General features: G+C 40.7%; 1 protein-coding gene across 3 annotated transcripts in view; it reads left to right on the forward strand.

The window, feature by feature from the left end:
- LOC109873033 (kelch-like protein 13) overlaps positions 1-24,014 on the forward strand; it is an 87,885-nt gene that overhangs the window by 42,666 nt on the left and 21,205 nt on the right. For all 3 annotated transcript variants that reach the window (XM_020464530.2, XM_020464531.2, XM_020464529.2), the window contains 2 exons: positions 8,476-8,617; positions 15,147-15,279. In XM_020464530.2, the coding sequence (XP_020320119.1) occupies positions 8,476-8,617; positions 15,147-15,279 (275 nt within the window). The remainder of the gene's footprint in view (positions 1-8,475; positions 8,618-15,146; positions 15,280-24,014) is intronic.

The raw sequence follows: 24,014 nt of genomic DNA on the forward strand, positions 1-24,014 counted from the left end.
ATCTGTAGGCTACACATTACATTTTAGCTTCAAGACAAAAGCGCAGAGTTGCTCAAAGCAAGTCTTCATCAAGTAACGTTATCCTATCAAAAATGAACGATTGTCCCGCTCATACAAATACAAAAGTACAGTAGGTCTACCTCGGAACATTGCAACAAACCAGGCTTCACTTTTATCAATATCATGCAAATCATTACATGTGGTAAGTTTCACGTTTTAATGCCACGTGCACACGTACAGTGACATGCCTTTTCTTGCGAGCTCTAAACCCAACGATGCAGTGAACAACATAGTGAAAATAACACCAAATAGAAATAAGAACAAGGAAGTTATTAAGCCATGTACACAGGGTCAGTTCCAGTACCATATTTAGAATGTGCAGGGATAATGGAGTGATAGAGGTAGATATGTATAGGGGTAAGGTGACTAGGCATCCGGATATATGATACAGAGTAGCAGCAGCGTATATCGTGAATGAATGTAAGTGTGTGTGTGTAGAGTCAGTATAAAAGAGTCAATATAAATGTGTGTGCATGTTATGCGTGTGTGTGCAAATTAATGTGTGTGTGTTGGAGTGCGTGAGTGTGCATAGAGACTAGTGCTGAGCGATCAGTGCTTTTTGAGGTCGTTTTGGTTCAGTTAAAAAATAATCACGGTTTTTGGTTTCGATTATCTTAAAAGACTAAAGGGACTATGCATTATGTGGGTTGAATGCTGTAACACACAATAAAACAATTACAACTCCCATGAGGGTCGTGGCTGTCCATTACTGCTTACACTTATTAACCATCATTTATTCACTTAACTGTAATGCAGTATTTCAGTTGTTGTGTTTGTTTTATTTGATTATTTTATGATTTAATTCCAAGTCATCTCATCTTTATAGAGCTGCAGCCTATGCTCTCTGACCAAATCCCTATTTTGTAGTTCTTCACAGTAAATAAGGCATATTTTTATGACTACTGAATACCAACTATTAATCACTTAGATCATGTATTTTCAGCTAGAGATAGCTCGCGAAGCAACAGCGGCTCTCTATGTCACCGGACGATCCGGCATTCTTCTCTCTTCTGTAAGCAGGCGTAAAAGAAACAAAGACCTGTCAAGTAGATGCGCAAAGGATTATGGTCATTGTGGTTAATTACCACGTTTTATGCGCTAAATTGAGTAGAATATTGGCCTTTTGGAAACAGCTCCCTACCTACAGTTCAAGCTGGATCTGATTTATCTCTAGAGAAACTGGGATGTGCGCATTGAGCTCACTCCCTCCCAAAAAAACAAAATGGAATTCAAATAATGGAATGAAGTTGGCCGATTAGATCAAAAAAATAAAAAAGCAGCACCAGGATACAGTTGACCAGACTGAAGCACAGACTAACATGGGCTTCCATATAAAACAGCTCGTTGCAGTGAATTCACTTATAACAGTTGCGACTGAAAACATGGGTATAAGTGAATTCACTGCAACGAGCTGTTTGATATGGAAGCTCATACCCGCCATAAAACACATAAAGTGCCTCATGTTTGTCAACGTGCACAATTAGTCTGTGCTTCAGTCTGGTCAACTGTAGCCTACTGATAACAACCACAGCTGCAGGTAGTCTAGAGAAGTCTATGCGTTCTGGGTCTGGCCAGGGAAAACTCAAGGTCATGTTTTAATAGCCTAAGCTATGTATTTATAGCCTAAAATAGGCAATTATTTTAGGTTTATATTCAAACAGACATATTTTTATGGTGACTTTCTTTTTTATTACGCTAAATAGATTTCAGCGGGGGCACGGAGATCGACCTTAGGGGTTCATCCAAAATGATTGACTGGAAGTATTCCATCGACAACATTCTGATAACTGTATGAGTATATACAATGCAACCCTGCATGCAGCAAGCTCAGCCCTGTTGGTTTCACTGTCCAATCGAAATGGTCTCTTTTGTTTTGTGTAAAGGGGCGGCAAGTAGCCTAGTGGTTAGAGCGTTGGGACAGTGACCGAATGGTTGCTAGATCGAATCCCCGAGCTGACAAGGCAAAATGTCTGTCGTTCTGCCCCTGAACAAGGCAGTTAACCCACTGTTCCTAGGCTGTGATTGTAAATAAGAATTTGTTCTTAACTGACTTGCCTAGTTAAATAAAATCTAAATCAAAAAGGGTTTTAATGTTTTCATCCTCAGTAGGGTCAGGAGTTTTTTAAAACCATATGACCTGATTAGAAAAATTATCTGGTCCCATCATAGCCCATATAAAAAAAATACATAGCCCATATAAACATTTTTTGGGGTGATTTATTACTATGTCATACGCTACAACTAGGGTCCGAAGTTGGTTCGGTTAGCCTACTACCAGACCAGGAAAACGCTGGTGCCCCCCGGAAAATAATTACCCACCCACCACTCTGCGACCTGTGGTGCCACCTCTGAAATCACCACACAATGTTACAAATGAAAAAAACATCTCCTATTTGTATGATCTGCATTTGACATGTTTTTAGTTTTTGTTTGTGGAGATCCATAGTTGTATGTGGCTCAGTGCAGCTGGCAGCTACTGCAACATTTTCAGAATGTAACAGCCTGTTAAAGCAATTTCAGGTATAAACTCAATAAAACAAGTCTCAAATATTAGGAAAATGTCTAAACATTTAAGTTGTTTTAAAAACATTGCTCTGCTGTTAGCATTTATACTGTAGGAGTGTTGGCCGAGTGTCGACACGTAGCAAGTACTCATGTTTACATTTGAGTAATATGTGTAACTGACGGTATTTTTACGAAAAGTGTAGTAAGTGTGAAGAGGCTCTTAATTCTAATATTTGTCTCACCAACAGGAAGTGCAGAAATGGCCTACCAAACATTCAGTTTGATGAATGAGCGTCTGTCAATTTGTTTTATTTCCTCATTGTAGATGGAGATTCCCATTAAGTAGTTAGATAGTTTGACAACTTCCTGGTTCCCTGCCATTGTTCCTGTAGGTTTAGTTTTAATCCAATACTATCCTATCCCACTTCTAAAAAAAATGTATCCCTCAACCAGATGCGTGAATGAGAGGAAATAGACACTGTTCACTAACAACCATTTGATAAAAAGTCTGCTGCTCTTAAAGGCCCAGTGCAGTCAAAAATTAGATTTCCTGTGTTTTTATATATAGTCTTTCCACACTGAGGTTTTGGATATTTCCAATTTTTTGCCAGTGTGCGGATTTCCATCTTTCTAAGCACACTATGAGGTTGGAATAATACTGTGAAAAGTATGATAATGCCCTTTTAGCGTAACAGCTGTTTGAAATGTCAGCCTGTTTTGGTAGGATAGAGAGCGAAGGACAACCCAGCCAGCCTAACCCGGATGACGCTGGGCCAATTGTGCGCCGCCTCATGGGTCTCCCGGTCGCGGCCGGCTGCGTCACAGCCAGTGATCAAACCCAGATCTGTAGTGACGCCTCTGGCACTGCGATGCAGTGCCTTAGACCGCTACACCACTCGGGAGGCTTGGGATAGAGGTTTTACCTGCCTGGTGACAAATTAGTTTATAGGCCAATAAGAAAGAGTTCCAAACCACTTTGCCAATAACAGCTAGTTTTCAGTTTCCCCACTCAGACCATGCTCAGACAGTCCTAGCAGAATTCTCACTTGAGAAATTGCTCTTGCTAAGAAGCTACTTTAGTTTTCACTTAAAATGATCAAAAATAAACTATCACAGTACGGTACTTAATTGTTACCCAGGAATGATTAGCTATTGAGAAAAACATACTGCATTGGGCCTTTAAGATGCAAGTTTTCATTATAGTCATCATCCAATTTACAAAAGCAATTAAGACGCATCGCATGCCTACCCCCATCCAATTTAACCAATTTAATTAATTATTCCCTGATGTATTACTAAGAAATGGTTCACGGTCTCCATTCCATAAAGCATATGATTCTTGGCATGTTTAAGCATCTTGTTAATAAAAAAGAGAACTGCCATCCACCACCCACACACACACAGCAGAAGATTTGATATAGGCCTAACTGACTTTTGTGTATTTATTTCTGTGAAACATTTGTGTAGCCTAGTCAGTGCATATTTGTAGTCACATACGGACGTGTTTGTAGCATAGCGTGTCAGTGTGTGTGTGTGTGTTTGGTGTTTTCACTACAAATCGGCTGTTGATGGATGAAACTTCCGATGACGTCTGTGTTTGTTTGTTTCGTGCTGTTGGTTGGAGTCCGAGTTATGTATTTTATGACTGGGTTGCTCTAGCTGTTGTTCTCTTTGTTTCGTTCCGGCAGCCACCAACACTCCTTTGTGGTTTGGATAACCCACTCTCTCCTCGCTGCCTCTCCGACTTACCACCTGACAGGGTAAATGTACCAGTACGCTGTGTGTCAGTGTGATTGCTCCTGATCCTGTAGCCATGAATACTCCTCCATATCTAGTTGTGGTGGTGCTGACCCTGAACAACCGCTATCTAGAGCCCACTAGGCCATCCATCTCCCCCTCCCTTTAGAAACATACCTGATAGTATCACCTGACCCCCTGACTGGCTCATCGACTTCCATTCGTTAGAGACTTAGCAGTCCTGGATGATCATCGTATCGTGTGTTGAACACAGCGCTTTCCAAACTAGGGGTCGCGTCCGAATGTGGGATCACCTGATTTGAAAATGGGGTCGTGAGAGAAACCCTGAAATGAAATAAATAACGTGTAGAATTGCATGAAATTAACTTTAAAACGTAAAGAATTTCTGTCCACTGCCAAGAGGGGCTGGGGGTTCACTTATTGCATCTGCTTGTTGCGTTCTCCCAGGTGCACTCGTTCGTGAACTGGCTGCTCGTTCTAAATAGTATAATATAATCTGTTCAAAACAGTGGCAGCATGTGCAGTAGTGGTCATTCGGTTTTTGATATGCAAAAGACAAATAGGTGTATTTATGCTCTTATTCAAATGCACAGATCTCTTTATATATCTTCTGAAAGAAATTTGCCGGTATTTCGAAAACTTCATATTTCTGTCATGCTGCTTTATTGACAACTCCAACCACCTCGCGCCCTGGTATTCAGCCAATCAATGGCCGCCACTGTGGTTTACACATATCGTTCAAAAGTTTGGGGTCACTTAAGAATTAAGAAATGTCCTTGTTTTTTAAAGAAAATCTTTTTTTTTTTTCCATTAAAATAACATCAAATTGATTAGAAATACAGTGTAGAAATTGTTAATGTTGTAAATGACTATTGTAGCTGGAAACAGCTGATTCTTTTTAATGGAATATCTACATAGGCTTACAGAGGCCCATTATCAGCAACCATCACTCCTGTGTTCCAATGTCACGTTGTGTTAGCTAATCCAAGTTGATCATTTTAAAAGGCTAATTGATCATTAGAAAACCCTTTGCAATTATGTTAGCACAGATTAAAACTTTTGTGCTGATTAAAGAAGCAATACAACTGGCCTTCCTTAGACTAGTTGAGTATCTGGAGCATCAGCATTTGTGGGTTCGATTACAGGCTCGAAATGGCCAGAAATAAAGACCTTTCTTCTGAAACTCGTCCGTCTTCTCTTGTTCTGAGAAATAAAGGCTATTCCATGCGAGAAATTGCCAAGAAACTGAAGTTCTGGTACAACGCTGTGTACTACTCCCTTCACAGAACAGCGCAAACTGATAAACCAGAATAGAAAGAGTGGGAGGCCCCGGTGCACAACTGAGCAAGAGGACAAGTACATTAGTGTCTAATTTGAGAAAGACGCCTCACAAGTACTCAACTGGCAGCTTCATTAAATAGTACCCGCAAAACACCAGTCTCAACGTCAACAGTGAAGAGGTGACTCCGGGATGCTGGCCTTCTAGGCAGAGTTCCTCTGTTCAGTGTCTGTGTTCTTTTGCCCATCTTAATCTTTTCTTTTTATTGGCCAGTGTGAGAGATGGCTTTTTATTTGCAACTCTGCCGTAACTCTGAAGTTAATATGACCCTCATGGTCAGTTAGCGGACATGCCCTAATAACCAGTGGATAACACCGGTCTCCAGTAATTGTAGGCATAATTAAAGTTGCTGTAGTTAACGAGATGTTGCGTTGGTGTTGCATAGAGCAATAGTTCCCAATCTGTGGGACGGACCCACTTGTAGGTCATGGCAGGTGTCCAGGTGGGTCTTGGGATGACTTTTTTGTGCATAAAAATATATATTAGATTTTATTTTACATTTATACCAAAATGTGGAAAAATTCAAGGGGTCTGAATACTTTCTGAATACACTGTGCATGCGTGTTTGCAAATGTGATCAAATGAAAAACTGAAATATCACAATTACATAGGTTTTCACAACCTTTACTCAGTACTTTGTTGAAGCACATTTGGCAGTGATTACAGTAACGAGTCTTGGGTAGGAAGCTACAAGCTTGACACACCTGTATTTGGAGAGTTTCTCCCATTGTTCTCTGAAAATCCTCTCAAGCTCTGTCAGGTTGGATGGGGAGCGTTGCTGTACAGCTATTTTCATGACTCTCCAAAGATGTTCTATTTATTTCAAGTCTGTGCTCTGGCTGGCCACTCAAGGACTTTGAGACTTGCCCCAAAGGCACTCCTGCGTTGCCTTGGCTGTGTGCTTAAGGTCTTTGTCCTGTTGAAAGGTGAACCTTCACCACATTCTGAGGTCCTGAGCACGCTGGAGCAGATTTTCATCAAGGATCTTTCTGTACTCTGCTCCGTTCATCTTTCCCTCGATCCTGACTAGTCTCCCAATCCCTGCCGCTGAAAAACATCCCCTCCGCATGATGCCGCCACCACCATGATTCACCATAGACATAGTGCCAGGTTTTCTCTGACGCTTGTCATTCAGGCCAAAGAGTTCAATCTTGGTTTCATCAGACGAGAGAATCTTGTTTTTTATAGTCAGTCTTTTAGGTGCAAATTATTTTTTGGCAAACTGCAAGCGGGCCATCATGTGCCTTTTTACTGAGGAGTGGCTAACGTCTGGCCACTCTACCATAAAGGCCTGATTGGTGCGGAGATGGTTATCCTTCTGGAAGGTTCTCCCATCTCGACAGAGGAAATCTGGAGCTCTTTCAGAGTGACCATCGGGTTATTGGTCACCTCCTTGACTAAGGCCAGCCTCTCCCGATTGCTCAATTTGGCCAAGCTGGTTGAGAGAATGCCAAGAGTGTGCAAAGCTGTCATCAAGGCAAAGGGTGGCTACTTTGAAGAATCTCCTTTTTTTTACTTCATAGTTTTGATGTCTTCACTATTATTCTACAATGTAGGTTTGTCCAAACTTTTGACTGATAGTGTGTGTGTGTGTGTGTGTGTGTGTGTGTGTGTGTGTGTGTGTGTGTGTGTGTGTGTGTGTGTGTGTGTGTGTGTGTGTGTGTGTGTGTGTGTGTGTGTGTGTGTGTGTGTGTGTGTGTGTGTGTGTGTGTGTGTGTGTGTGTGTGTGTGTGTGTGTGTATATCATACATATTTTCGGGAGGGGAAAAATGCTTTTAGTGTAAACTTAAACTTAAAACCAAAGTATGTAGAAATGATAATGAACCTATACATAGGCTGTCATTGTTAATAAGAATTTGTTCTTAACTGACTTGCCCAGTTAAATAAATAATTTTTTAAAAGATACATATATATATTTTTACAATAGCCTAGCTATAGCACTTTGAGAACTTGCCATCAACAACAATAAAGCTGGACAATGAGGCCCCTATTGATTTTATAATATTTAAGCATAAGAACACAGCATTAGCCACGGGACAATGTATAGAATGGCAGAAAAATGTGCTTTAAAACTACAAAATGTTTTCTCTGCTGCCATGATGATATTGTTTACTTATTCTTTGGTCTGTGTATGTTTTTTCAACCGCTCAAACCTTTTTTGTGGGTCGCGACTCAAGACACCTCAATTGGTAGGTCCCAAATTAAAAAGAGTTTGGGAACCCCTGGCATAGAGCACCAGTATGACTTCATCAGGTTTGGAGTGGAGAGCTGATGATGGAACTGAGTGTAATGTGGCAGAGGAGGAGGTGAGGACACCACTATGATTGGCCTGAGTCGTGTTATTCTCTCACAGTCCCATTGAGAGCATGGTCTGCTGTAGGGAGGGACCAGGCTGGGGATGTTTACTCTTAGCTCGTAGTTACCTTTGCCTTGTAGCGTGACTGCCTGTCCTTACGTCCCTGGATATAAGCACCATTTTCAGGTGTGTGTGAGCGTCCTTGTGTATTGTTTGGTGTTAATGTAGACATTTTAAATCATGTTCTATGTGCCTGATTAGGAGAACGCAAATGTCTTAGCTAAGCTCTCCCCATGTTGTGCTGTGTATTTATTGACCTTTTTCCTAAAACCCCTTTCCTCAGCCGCTGTGCATGAATCATCAGGAAAATCTCAACATTCTCTCATCATGTAGGCTCGTGAATCTGCATACAAACCACACTCAATGAGTTGATTTTAATGTAAATCCGTGCTTGTACTGCATGATTGTAAGCTAAACGTCCCTTTCCCTCTCTCCCCTCCCTCTGCCTCCCCTAAAGATCCCTCGTGGAGGACGACGACCCTCACATGAAAGTGTCGCAGGGGTGTGGTGACATGGGCATCTCTGCCCACCTACAGGCTTCAAAAACCGGAAACACTCGCTTCTTTACGAGCAACACGCACAGCTCAGTGGTCCTTCAGGTGAGTAGTAGTGGAGAGAGACTGAGAGATGGTGCTGCTGGGGAGGATGGACAGATTGATGAACCTCTTAATAGCCCTAATGAAATATGCCAGGGTCATTTTAATATGCCTTCAGAGGTCCTGTGATTGATTGAAATGATAGCTATACAGGCAGGTCCATAAATATTGTCAGCCTTTTATAAAGATTAGCAAAAAAGACTGAATAAAGTAATTAAAATACTGAGTTGTAAATTATAGATATATTATTATTTTATACTATTACAATTGCTCAATGAAAGAGATTTTATTAACAAGTAATAAAACAAAATCTCAAAGAGAGGGGTCAAAATTATTGGCACCTTTTTTCTAAAATGTTTTATGAGATTGGGAGGGATCTCAGACCATTCCTCCATACAAAATCTTTATAGATCCTTGATATAATTTGTCTCCTCTTATGGTCTGCCCTCTTCAATTCAAACCACAGGTTTGCAATGGTGTTCACGTCCGAAGACTGAGATGGCCATTGCAAAATGTTTCTTTTTAATGCTTGGGGTTATTGTCTTGCTGGAAGATCCACTTGCGGCCAAGTGTCAGCCTCCTGGCAGAGGCAACCATGTTTTTGGCTAAAATGTCCAGTTACTCGGTAAAGTTAATGATTAGAGATTTGTCCAACTTTTATGGGAAGAATGTCTTAATGTTTAAATCCGTTTTCAGATAAAACTATAAGAAAAATTCATACAATTCTACCTGAATTTGTATTTATTATGGATCCCTATTACTCTCCCTGGGGTCCAGCAAAATTAAAGCAGTTTATACAATTTTAAAAACATTACAATACATTCACATATTTCACAACACACTGTGTGCCCTCAGGCCCCTACTCCAGTACTAAATCTGTGTGTGTGTGCATGTGTGTGTGCCAATGTTTGTGTTGCCTCACAGTCCCCGCTGTTCCATAAGGTGTTTTTTAATGGGGGTTTTTGCTGGCATGAGTTACTTGATGTGGAATAGAGTTCCATGTAGTCATGGCTCTATGTAGTACTGTGTGCCTCCCATAGCCTGTTCTGGACTTGGGGACTGTGAAGAGACCTCTTGTGGCATGTCTTGTGGGGTATGCATTGGGTGTCCGAGCTGTGTGCCAGTAGTTGAGACAGACAGCTCGGTGCATTCAACATGTCAATACCTCTCATAAATAAAAGTAGTGATGAAGTCACTCTCCTCCACTTTCAGCCAGGAGAGATTATTAATATTAGCTCTCTGTGTACATCCAAGGGCCAGCTGTGCAATTGTCCTAAGTCCTTTTTTGTGGCACCTGGCCACACTACTGAACAGTGTGACAAGGTGTGACAAAACTAGGGCCTGTAGGAACTGCCTTGTTGATAGTGTTAACCTCTCTGGGATATGTGGGACGGTAGCGTAAAAAAAAATCTCATTTTACATTGGCGCGTTATATTCAGTAGTTCTAAAACATGCGGTGATTGTGCAGAGAGCCACATCAATTTACAGAAATACTCATCATAAATGTTGATGAAAATACAAGTGTTATACACGGAATTAGAGATACACTTCTCCTTAATGCAACCGCTGTCAGATTTTTAAAAAACGTTACGGAAAAAAAGCAAACCATGCAATAATCTGAGTACAGCGTTCAGACAACAAAGCAGCCAAAAAGATATCCGCCATGTTGTGTAGTCAACATTAGTCAGAAATATTATAAATATTCACTTACATTTGATGATCTTCATCAGAATGCACTCCCAGGAATCCCAGTTCCACAATAAATGTTTGATTTGTTCGATAAAGTTCATAATTTATGTCCAAATAGCTTCTTTTGTTTGGGCGTTTGGTAAACAAATACAAACGCGCATTCGGGTCCAGCCGAACGTCAGACGAAAAGTTAAAAAAGTTATATTACAGGTCGTAGAAACTTGTCGAACTAAGTACAGAATCAATATTTAGGATGTCTTTATCATAAATCTTCAATAATGTTCCAACCGGAGAATTCCATTGTCTGTAGAAAAGCAATGTAACTTGACTGCGCCTCACAAGCCTGTGGCACTCTGCCAGACACCTGACTCAATCCCCTCTCATTCTCTCCCCCTTCATAGTAGAAGCCTGAAACAAAGTTCTAAAGACTGTTGACATCTAGTGGAAGCCTTAGGAAGTGCAATATGACCCCAAAGACTCAAACCTCAGATTTCCCACTTCCTGGTTGGATATTTTTCAGGTTTTCACCTGCAATATGAGTTCTGTTATACTCACAGAAATCATTCAAACAGTTTTAGAAACTTCAAAGTGTTTTCTATACAATACTACTAATAATATGCATATATTAGCATCTGGGACAGAGTAGCAGGTAGTTTACTCTTGGCACCTTATTCATCCAAGCTACTCAATTACTGCCCCTCTGTCATCAAGAAGTTAAGAAGGCAGAGTATCGCTTTATTATAGACAGACTTCTCCCCATCTTAGCTACTACTGCATCAATATGTTTTGACTATGACAGTTTACAATCTAGGGTTACTACAAGCAGTTTAGTTGTCTCAACTTGCTCAATTTCCACATTATTTATTGCAAGATTTAGTTGAGGTTTAGGGTTTAGTGAGTGTTTAGAAATATTCAGGGCTAACTTATTCCTTGCCACCCACTCTGAAACTAACTGCACCTCTTGGTTGAGTGTTGCAGTCACTTAGTAGCTGTCATTAGTAGCTGACGTGTATAGTGTTGAGTCATCCGCATACATAGACACTCTGGCTTGTCATTAGTAAAAATGTAAAAAAGCAAAGGGCCTAAACAGCTACCCTGGGGAATTCCTGATTCAAACTGGATTATATTTGAGAGGCTCCCATTAAAGAACACCCTCTGTGTTCTGTTAGACAAGTAACTTTTTATCCACATTATAGCAGGGGGTGTAAAGCCATAACATCAATTTCTCTCTGCCAATCGTCAGTCATTGGTGTAAGTGCTGGGCTTTTCTTTTTGAGTGTCCTTCCCTATAAGCATGCTGAAATTCTGTTGTCAATTTGTTTACTGTGAAATAGCATTGCATTAAACACAATTTTTTCCATTAAGTTTACTAAGGGTTGGTAACAGGCTGATTGGTTGGCTATTTGAGCCAATAAAGGGTGCTTTACTATTCTTGGGTAGCGGAATGACTTTAGCTTCCCTCCAGGCCTGAGGGCACACGCTCTCTTGTAGGCTTCTATTGAAGATGTGGCAAATAGGAGTGGCAATATCGTCTGCTATTATCCTCAGTCATTTTCCATCCAGATTGTCAGACCCTGGTGGCTTGTCATTGTTGATAGACCTTCATTTTTTTTTGCCTCTTCCACACTGACTTTACGGATTTCAAAAGTACAATTCTTGTCATTCATAATTTGGTCCGATATACTTGTGTAGTGTCAGCGTTTGTTGCCGTCATGTCATCCCTAAGTTTGCTTATCTTGCCAATGAAAATGTAATTAAAGTATTTTGCAAAGATAACCAGGAGGCTGACACTTGGCCGCAAGTGTATCTTCCAGCAAGACAATAACCCCAAGCGCACATCAAAATCCACAAAGAAATGGTTAATTGACAACAACAAAAAAGAATGCATCTCTGTGTCCAGACTTTGAGCCCCATTGAAACCTGTGGTTTGAAGAGGACATTCTCCTCACAATGGAAGGGTGCTAGAGTAATGAAGATGGGGGTCAAAATTATTGTCACCCCTATCTTTTTTAGATTTTTAAAAAATTGCTTGTTAAACAAAATCGCTTTCTCTAAGCAATTGTATTAGTATAAAATAATTTGCATATAATATAGCTCAGTAGTTTTATGCAGTTGTTTTGGCTCGTGATAATTAGGGACCTGAATATGTCTGTATGGTGTCTGAAACTTTGCCAGACAAAGATACTAAGGGCCTTTACCCAACTCGAAAAAATATCTAGACATTTCTGAACACAACAAAAAAATTACACAAATTACCCTGGTTTTGTTTCAGTCAGGTTGTCTGTTCAAAATTCTGTTTTAAAACACAGAAAAGTTGTTCCTGTGCAGATCTTCAACGATGTGCAGCACCAATCATGCGCATCTGTCTCAAACAATCTCTTCTAGGCTATTGTGTGCAACTCTTAATCACACGTCGTTTCTCCTTCTCCTTCACACTTGCAATCTTCAAGCACTGCACACATTTCTTCCTTTGCTCTACCTAACATTATGGAATTTTTACAACTAATGTCAAACTTGTTATAAGCACATCAGGGTTTAGCCTTCACTATCCTGTTTAAAAACCAACAAATCTTATAAAAATCAAGGTCTCTCCCACTCTAATCACTGGCACATCTAAAGTCAGAATGCGATGCGCGTGGAGGGCAAAGCACATAAACAGTGGAATAAATCAGGGTAGTGTGTGCAAGCTGTCTAAGAGATAAGACTTGTCTTTCAAACCTATCCGCTGCATTTATTGAGGAAAATGATCAGTGAATTATTCAATTGATTCACTGCGGAGGAAGAGAATTATGTTCTAAGAACTGTTATGTTCTCGACAAAGAGTTGTCAAACGGATTTCTTTCATGAAGTTGGATTAAAATAATGGAAATGACTGTTGTTCCCTCTAGTTGAAATGGCCTACTTTTTTCATCGCACGCATAGAACAAGATGTCTTCTGCATATGATAAAAAGAAAATGTGATGACAATTGAAATGGAGATGAAATCCCTTATTATTTATGTCGGCTAGTTAGATGTAATTTTGAAGGGGATGATAGAGCGATGGTAGTGACTCCTTCAGTGCAGACAGACAGTGGCTCAGCGTGTTGGGCTCCAGCTGTTTGATGAAGCATCAGCACCAGTGAGTCAGGCTCCGTGCCCTGCCTGGCCCACTTGGCCCATGCCAGTCTCTGTCCACACGTGAAGGTCGTCACAGAGATGGGGGCTGCCAGGCAGGAGCTGGCAGAAAGCTCAATGTGTGACCTGTTCACACTGTGTGTACTCCACAACCTGTTAGTATGATGGAGGTGTGTTGTGTGGACGTGTTGTTAGGCAGAGTGCTTCTAAGGTCCCGATTCAACAGTGTAATAGCCTTTTAACTGGTGGAATAGTTTTTATACCTACTGTTGAAGAGTGTTGATGTATTTTTTTAGGAACACAGCACTGGGTGCGTGTACACGTGTGATTCAGCACATTGCTCAAGTCAGAAAATAAGATTGTGCCAATCTCTGTCGTCGCTGCAAGGTTTCTCTATCGATTGACAGCTGTCGGCTTGCTACCAACTGTCCATGGCTGAACATTTTCAGAGTTTAACAACAACTATCACTGAGGTAAATTCAAAGTTGTTATGATTTGAAAGCTTGTTGGATCATTAGAAAAAGGCACATCTTGCTATCCCTTGTTAGCAGTCATCTATTATAGCCCATCTATTTTTTGTTGTTCTCTGGACATATTGTAAATACGCCTGCATAGGACTCTAGAAATTGATTTTGCCAAGAGAAGACTCTTCACTTTCAGTGCTACATCTTCTAACATGCTCATCAGGCGGTTGCTGCATGGGAGAAAAGCATCATTCAAATGTGTAGGAAACACCGACTGTTGACCATTTTAAGTGAATGCTAATTAAGCAGTGAGGGTCGTCAATGCACATAGTGATGCCATTGTTGGACTCCACTGTGTTCTTTATAGGGACCTCAGTCTGTGACTGAACACTGGGCTTAAAAACACAAGTAGAAAATGTAATAGAATTGCTACATATTGCTTTTAAGGCTGGTGAGCGTTATAGTTCTGTGGGAAATTATTTTAAGATGCATGTATTTGGCTGGTTTAACACAAAATTATTCTACCAAGAATTTTTATTAAACCAGAATATGAACTTACAAACGTATTGTAACATTCTCTGTACAAAGATAGACAAAAAATAACATATTTGGGTATACATTTTTATTCTTTGTATAAAGATAGACAAATAATTACTTTTTGGTATACATTTTTGACCTATTTGTTTTTATTGCAATAAGCACAGGAATTATTTTCAGGCAGGTTGTCAAGAAACGGTAATGCTTGGGGGATTGTGTTTTTCTCTTTGTCTTTTCATGAAGTGATTGAGTTAGGCTAATCCAGTCTGTGTACCAGTCTGGATAGGCCTTATACCAATCTGGTTCAGGACAGACATGGTCTCTCCACACAGTACACAGAGCAGCTTTCTTTTCTTTTCTCCCCAATTTCGTGGGAATCCAATTGGTAGTTTACAGTTTTGTCCCATCGCTGCAACTCCCCTATGGACTCGGGAGAGGTGAAGGTCGAGAGCCATGCGTCCCCCGAAACACGACCCTGCCAAGCCGCACTGCTTCCGGAAGCTAGCTGCACCAATGTGTTGGAGGAAACACCATCCAGCTGGCGACCGAAGTCAGCTTGCAGTCGCCCGGCCCGCCACAAGGAATCGCTAGAGTGTGATGGGACAAGGAAGTCCCGTCTGGCCAAACCCTCCCCTATGTGCCTTAGACCGCTGCGCCACTCGGGAGACCTAACAGAGCAGCTCTCTAACAGGCTGGTCTCTCCTCTTTCTCTCTCTCCCCCTCCCAGGGATTTGACCAGCTGAGGCTAGAGGGATTACTATGTGATGTCACGCTGGTGGCGGGGGACGGAGACGAAGCCTTCCCAGTGCATCGCGCCATGATGGCCTCCTCCAGCGACTACTTCAAAGCCATGTTCACAGGTAAGCTGTTGTGCCTCCATCTCTCTCACCACCTCTCACTGACCCACAGCAGCATGCACGGGATGGGACGTCCACATACTGTGTTTAATGTTGATTAACAGACTGAGTAATCAGAGGATTAGCCTGCTTGTCACGCGTCCGTCAATCAATCTCTACTCTGGGGCTCTGCAGCTGATAGCATTGTGTTGTCTGGTTGTCTTCTCCCAAAGTGCTCCTTTTCTTGAACTACAGCGTGAATCCTCCAGGATTTTTACTTTCCCTGTCATCTCTACATTCTGATAAGCTACCATACCTTGAATTAGACATGCTCATTTCCCCAAGGGGTTAAGGTTTTGATTTACCTTGTGCTTTTTTATTTTTTTATAATAAGGTTTGTTTTTCATAAGACATCACAATTATTGCATTCATCACTTTGGTGAACATACTTTTTTTATTCCCAGAATGCATTTCTGTATTTCATCTTGTTGTAGCTTAGTAACTGCCTCACTGATGATGCAAATAGAAACGACTTGGATAGATGTAGTGAGGGTAAATATCCTTCAACTGCAGTTTCATATACAGTGGGGCAAAAAAGTATTTAGTCAGCCACCAATTGTGCAAGTTCTCCCACTTAAAAAGATGAGAGGTCTATAATTTTCATCATAGGTACACTTCAACTATGACAGGCAAAATTAGACAAAAAAAATTCCAGAAAATCACATTGTGGGATTTTTAAGGAATTTATTAGCAAATTATGGTGGAAAATAAGTATTTGGTCACCTACAAACAAGCCAGATTTCTGGCTCTCACAGACCTGTAACTTCTTCTTTAAGAGGCTCCTCTGTCCTCCACTCGTTACCTGTATTAATGGCACCTGTTTGAACTTGTTATCAGTATAAAAGACACCTGTCCACAACCTCACAGTCACACTCCGAACTCCACTTTGGCCAAGACCAAAGAGCTGTCAGAGGACACCAGAAACAAAATTGTAGACGTGCACCAGGCTGGGAAGACTGAATCTGCAATAGGTAAGCAGCCTGGTTTGAAGAAATCAACTGTAGGAGCAATTATTAGGAAATGGAAGACATACAAGACCACTGATAATCTCCCTCGATCTGGGGCTCCACGCAAGATCTCACCCCGTGGGGTCAAAATGATCACAAGAACGGTGAGCAAAAATCCCAGAACCACACGGGGGGACCTAGTGAATGACCTGCAGAAAGCTGGGACCAAAGTAACAAAGCCTACCTTCGGTAACACACTACGCCGCCAGGGACTCAAATCCTGCAGTGCCAGACGTGTCCCCCTGCTTAAGCCAGTACATGTCCAGGCCCGTCTGAAGTTTGCTAGAGAGCATTTGGATGATCCAGAAGAAGATTGGGAGAATGTCATATGGTCAGATGAAACCAAAATATAACTTTTTGGTAAAAACTCAACTCGTCGTGTCTGGAGGACAAAGAATGCTGAGTTGCATCCAAAGAACACCATACCTACTGTGAAGCATGTGGGTGGAAACATCATGCTTTGGGGCTGTTTTTCTGCAATGGGACCAGGACGACTGATCCGTGTAAAGGAAAGAATGAATGGGGCCATGTATCGTGAGATTTTGAGTGAAAACCTCCTTCCATCAGCAAGGGCATTGAAGATGAAACGTGGCTGGGTCTTTCAGCATGACAATGATCCCAAACACACCGCCCGGGCAATGAAGGAGTGGCTTCGTAAGAAGCATTTCAAGGTCCTGGAGTGGCCTAGCCAGTCTCCAGATCTCAACCCCTTAGAAAATCTTTGGAGGGAGTTGAAAGTCTGTGTTGCCCAGCAACAGCCCCAAAACATCACTGCTCTAGAGGAGATCTGCATGGAGGAATGGGCCAAAATACCAGCAACACAGTGTGTGAAAACCTTGTGAAGACTTACAGAAAACATTTGACCTCTGTCATTGCCAACAAAGGGTATATAACAAAGTATTGAGATAAACTTTTGTTATTGACCAAATACTTATTTTCCAACCATAATTTGCAAATAAATTCATTAAAAATCCTACAATATGATTTTCTGGATTATTTATTTTTTCTCATTTTGTCTGTCATAGTTGAAGTGTACCTATGATGAAAATTACAGGCCTCTCTCATCTTTTTAAGTAGGAGAACTTGCACAATTGGTGGCTGACTAAATACTTTTTTGCCCCACTGCATTTGAGCTGCAATTTCTGAGGCTGGTAACTCTAATGAACCTATCCTCTGCAGCAGAGGTAACTCTGAGTCTTCAATTCCTGTGGTGTTTGTCATGAGAGCCAGTTTCATCAGTGCTTGACGGTTTTTTAAGAAACTTGAAAAGATATTGACATTTTCCAGATTGACTGTCAATTCTCTTTGCTTATTTGATCTGTTCTTGCCATAATATGGACTTGGTCTTTTACCAAATAGGGCTATCTTCTGTATACAACCCCTACCTTGTCACAAAACAACTCAAACATATGAACTTTTCAGAAGGCACACCTGTTAATTGAAATGCATTCCAGGTGACTACCTCAAAGCTGGTTGAGAGAATGCCAAGCGTGTGCAAAGCTGTCATCAAGGCAAATGGTGGCTATTTGAAGAATCTCAATTTGTTTGACACTTTTTTTGGTTACTACATGATTCCATATGTGTTATTTTATCATTTTGATGACTTCACTATTATTCTACAATGTAGAAAATAGTAATGATAAAGAAAAGCCCTTGAATGAGTAGGTGTTCTAAAACTTTTGACCGGTAGTGTAGTTTGTATGCATGTTATGGGATTTAGCTGAGATTATTCTTTAAAGAGTCAAATATATTTGTCCAGGCCTCAATTGTTCCTTCACTTGCACCATTAATTCTCGCTGTCAATAATTCTGTTAGAGCTGGCGAATTGCGAGAGTGAGGTGAGAGCCAAGATTTGTTTTTGCGGTACTGCTGCCAGCCAGCAGTAGTTATCTCTGATTGATTGAGATATTCTAGGAGCGATCATCGTTAAGTAACATAAGATGCAAAGCATTGAATATTTACATTAATTCATTTTGTAACTTTGTCCCAGAAGCATTTAACTGAAGGGCACTATCACATCATATGAAGGAATGTGCCTACCTGATTTAAGGGACACAGTGAACAGTTGAGAGTTGGGGCCAATTTCATCGTAAAGTGTTTCCTCAGTGTTATAAAGTTTGTGAACAAACTTAAAATGTACAAGTTGATGGTTCGTTTTACGGGAAGCCAAGTTGAATTTTTTTCCATTTTCTGTGGATCATACTTTTTTTATGGCTAGCACAGATTGAGCTTTCCAAAAGTTGTTTATATAATTTAGAGATCAGTCCTTTCGGGAAGCCAGATAATTTATTTATAAATTCTATCATTGGATGGTTCGGTAGTTGGGTTTCCCAAGGGACTCCATATCCAGCATAGCTGACTTAAATGGTAAATATAGAAAAAAAAGGAGTTGCTTGTAATGTGTCTTTCAAATCCTATAATGTTCTCAAACCATTACTGTCCATGATATCTGCAAAGGTACTGATTCTACCTTCGGTCCATTGGGGTTATGCAAAAGGCCGCCCTCCAGATCGCAAGGCATTATTGTGAAATATTGGGCATGCCGTTTTGATCCCCCCTAGTTACATTGTTTTTCAATTTTGCCCCAAATAGAAATTAGGTGATCAATAATAGAACTGCATTTTTTAAGGGATATATCAGTGAAGACCACCCTTTTCCAGGGCAGTAGGAGACACCATATTTAAGATGGGTAATAATGGACGGAAGTTATCTAAGAATGGACGTTTTTTAACAAAACTGCTTTGGTCCGTGTGGATAAATTTTGGTAAGTAAGTCTCGAAACAAACAACATTTTGGAAAACAGTTTAATATGTGTTTATCCAAGATCAGGAGCGAGAGTGATAACACTGGGTGGAATCCTTACCTTTTTTAATAAAAGGGAAATCTAGTGCTGTATTCACATCTCCCCCAAATTAACCTTTGTGAATGGCTGTGTTAATCCTTTCACGCAATAGTGGACCTAATTGGCTCCAAAAATGTAAATGGACCAGGTGATTTGCCTTTATTCATGCTACCCAATGCCCTTTTGAGTTCATTTAGAGAGATTTGGGCTCCCAGCGAGGTTGCTTTCTCTGTTGAGAAAAGTGGATTTCTTAATTATTTTAGAAAGGGCTTAGTCTGGCATGGTGTGGATTTACAATCAGAGGTGTACAGCTCTTTATAGAAGCGGGAGAATGTTTGATTATTTTGGGTTCCTGTTTCATATTCAATAGCCGCTATGTCAGCTAATTGAACATTACTGGATATCTTGATGGCCAATAAACAACTGGGACAATTACTATGGAAGTAATGATTGAGTCTAATTTGATGGATGGCAAACTCTGCTCTCTGTCTTATCAATAACTTAAGTTCTGTCTTGACTTTGGAAAGAGTAATAGCTACCTGGTCTGAAGAGTGTTTGTTCAGAACGCAGTTAACGTTTCCAATTCAGATATCTTCTTTAATTGTGATTTATTCAACTCAGATGCACAATTATTTTTTTACCTTTATTTAACTAGGCAAGTCAGTTAAGAACAAATTCTTATTTACAATGATTGGCTACAACGGCCAAACCCTAACCTGGATGACGCTGGGCCGATTTGTGCGCTGTCCCAATCATGGACAGTTGTGATACAGCCTGGAATAGAACCAGGGTCGGTAGGGACACCACTAGCACCGAGATGCAGTGCCTTAGACCACTGCGCCACTCGGGAGCAAATGCAGTTGCATTATTTTCAATAAAACCTTTGGTGGCATCCCATAAAATCCGGGGGTCATCAACATTTTTATTGACCGTTATGAATTCATTGATTTCAATTTCAAATTGATCACAGAATGTAGGATATTGTAGTAATGAAACGTTAAAACACCATGTTGTTGCTCTTTTAGGAAATTCTGACATTTGAAGTGGTCAGCCATTTTCTTGATTAAAGAAAATAGAGGTGTCGGAAATCGATTTGTGAAATGATATATGCCTGTTTAAGTAGAAAGTGTACTCTTTTAGGATTATGTGCTTGCCAGGCATCAATGAGATTATAATGGATTGTAGTTGGTCTTATTAGTTTTGTCCTACATGTCCAAAACTGTTACAATTAAGTGAAATCAAATGTTTTTTTGACCAAGTTGCACTTCTCAAAGGCACCGAATTGATGGAATGACCCAGATGTGTTTAGAGGGAAGTGAGGTCACTGTTTAAGCCGGTAATAATATTCTGCTGCAGATGCTGAGCAAAGGCTTTTCACTGCGACCCACAGCCCTCTCTGGTTAAATTATACAACAGTCGCCAGGCTTTGGTGAATACATTTCCTTTACATGCAGCCATAATGGTAGGTATGTGAAAGCTCAGTGGAATGGTTCCTGTTGATTCTGTTATGGAATGCTATTACGTTTTTATCTGACTGGTGCCTTTATCATAAGGACGTAAACAATTCACTGATACACATCGTTCCCCGATTCAAATGTTGAAGACACGACTGCATCGGTCCGCGGACCCCAAACTGATCCAAATGTAGCAATGAACAGTCAGAAAATGTATTCAAACATTACGAATCGATCCACGATCCACATTTTATTTCTACTCATGTTGCTTTCTTTCTACCTTCTGAAAATACCTCCTCTATTGTGACAACTGATGCGTCCTCTTCTCTATATCAGTGGTGGTTAAGGGCGCTGTACTGCAGCGCCAGCTGTGCCATCAGAGACTCTGGGTTCGCGACCAGGCTCTGTCGTAACCAGCCGCGACCGGGAGGTCCGTGGGGCGACGCACAATTGGCCTAGCATCGTCCGGGTTAGGGAGGGTTTGGCCGGTAGGGATATCCTTGTCTCATCGCGCACCAGCGACTCCTGTGGCAGGCCGGGCGCAGTGCGCGCTAACCAAGGTTGCCAGGTGCACGGTGTTTCCTCCGACACATTGGTGCGGCTGGTTTCCAGGTTGGATGTGCGCTGTGTTAAGAAGCAGTGCGGCTTGGTTGGGTTGTGTATCGGAGGACGCATGACTTTCAACCTTAGTCTCTCCCGAGCCCGTAGGGGAGTTGTAGCGATGAGACAAGATAGTAGCTACTAAAACAATTGGATACCACGAAATTGGGGGTAAAATAAAGAAATATTTTTAAAAATTGCGCACTGTGCCCAGCTTGGCGCGTTGTTCCTGATTTTGCACATCTGCGCGGCACCTTTAGCATGCTAAAATGGCTTGTATGATACTGGGCTTTTAAAGTTGATGTAATTTGTTAGGTTATTGTTATCTACGGTGCCTTCGAAAAGTATTAATACCCCTTGACTTATTCCACATTTTAATGCGTTACAGCCTGAATTTAGAAATAATTAAATTGACACAATACCTCATAATGACAGTGAAAACATGTTTTTAGAAATGTCTGCATATGTGTTGAAAATGAAACGGACATAATCAATTTACATAAGTATTCACACCCTTGAGTTCAATACATGCTAGAATCACTTTTGGCAGTGATTGTACCTGTGAGTCTTTTTGAGTAAGTCTCTAAGAGCTTTCCACACCTGGATTGTTTAACATGGATTGTTTTCCAAATTCTTCAAGCTGTCAAATTGGTTCTTAGTCATTGCTAGACAACAATTTTCAGGTCTTGCCACAGATTTTCAAGTAGATTAAAGTCAAAATGGTGACTTGGTCACTCAGAAACATTGTCTTCTTGGTATGCAACTCCAGTGTAGATTCGACCTTGTGTTTTAGGTTACTGTCCTGCTGAAAGATGAATTCTCCCAGTGTCTGGTGGAAAGCAGACTGAATCAGGTTTTCCTCTAGGATTTTTCCTGTGCTTAGCTCCATTCAGTTTCTTTTTTATCCTGAAAAACTCCCCAGTCCTTAACGATTACAAGCATACCCATAACATGATGCAACCACCACTATGCTTGAAAATATGGAGACTGATACTCAGTAATGTGATGTATTGGATTTGCCCCAAACATTACACTTTGTATTCAGGACAAAAAGTGAATTGCTTTGCCACAATTTTTGCAGTATAATATTAGTGCCTTGATACAAACAGGATGCATTTTTATTCTGTACAGGCTTCCTTCTTTTCACATTGTTAATTAGGTTAGTATTGTGGAGTACCTACAATGTTGTTGATCCATCCTCAGTTTTTGCCTATCAGAGCCATTAAACTGTTTCAAAGTGAAAAGAAGGAAGCCTGTACAGAATAAAAATGCATCCTGTTAGCAACAAGGTAAATCCAATACAACACATGACTGAGTACCTGTCTCCATATTTTCAAGCGTAGTGGTGGCTGCATCATGTTATGGATACGCTTTTAATCGTTAAGGACACGATGAAATCCCTGAGCAGTTTCCTTCCTCTCCAGCAACTGAATTAGGAAGGACGCCTTTATCTTTGTAGTGACTGGGTGTATTGATACACCATCCAAAGTGTAATTAATAACTTCACCATGCTCAAAGGGATATACAATGTCTGTTTTTTATTAAATTTTTTACCCATCTACCAATAGGTGCCCTTTGCGAGGGTTGTTTTTAAAATCCACTGATGCAGCTTAGAAAGATAATTGTATGTGTGAGGTACAGAGATGAGGTAGTCATTCAAAAATCATGTTAACCTCTCTGGGATATGTGGGACGGTAGCGTACCACCTCGCCAACAGCCAGTGAAATTGCAGGGCGCCAAATTCAAAACAACAGAAATCACATAATTAAAAATCCTCAAACATACAAGTATGTATAAGTAAATCCAGTCACAGTGTCCGATTTCAAAAAGGCTTTACGACGAAAGCACACTAAACGATTGTTAGGTCAGCACCTATTCACAGAAAAACAGCCATTTTCCAGCCAAAGAGAGGAGTCACAAAATCAGAAATAGAGATAAAATGAATCACTAACCTTTGATGATCTTCATCAGATGACACTCATAGGACTTCATGTTAAACAATACATGAATGTTTACAAAAATCTGTTTACATTAGCTCGTTATGTTCAGTAGTTCCAAAACATCCGGTGATTTTGCAGAGAGCCACATCAATTTACAGAAATACTCATAATAAACATTGCTAAAAGATACAAGTGTTATGCATGGAATTTTAGATCCACTTCTCCTTAATGCAACCGCTGTGTCAGATTTCGAAAAAGCAAACCATGCAATAATCGGAGTACGGCGCTCAGACACAAAAACAAGCCATGCAGATACCCGCCATGTCGTGGAGTCAACAGAAGTCAGAAATAGCATTATAAATATTCCCTTACCTTTGATGATCTTCATCAGAATGCACTCCCAGGAATCCCAGTTCCACAATAAATGTTTGTATTGTTCGATAAAGTCCATAATTTATGTCCAAATACCTCATTTTTGTTTGCGCGTTTAGTACCCAAATTCATGAGGCGCGGGCAAGTCCAGGCGAAAGTTCAGACGAAAAGTCATATTAAAGGCACTGTAAAAATTGTGCTTTACTTAAAAGTAAGCTACCGGAGACAACTGTCATTTGAATTGTAGGCACCCCAATCTGATAGCGGTAGTGGGGTGGTATATGCTTAGCCTCCCTTACGGCTCAGATCAGGTGCCTACATAGTATACACCATACAGACATACATCATTTAAACACACACACAGAGAAGTCAGCTCAGACACATCCAGCTCAGAGCTCGAATTTAGAATGGAAAAATGAATGTGTTTATGCAACATCGAATCGCACATAATAATTTCTCAACTATAACGTATCGTTCCTGCATC

Source organism: Oncorhynchus kisutch, linkage group LG28 (genome assembly GCF_002021735.2).
Source record: "Oncorhynchus kisutch isolate 150728-3 linkage group LG28, Okis_V2, whole genome shotgun sequence".
Classification (NCBI taxonomy): Eukaryota; Metazoa; Chordata; class Actinopteri; order Salmoniformes; family Salmonidae; genus Oncorhynchus; species Oncorhynchus kisutch.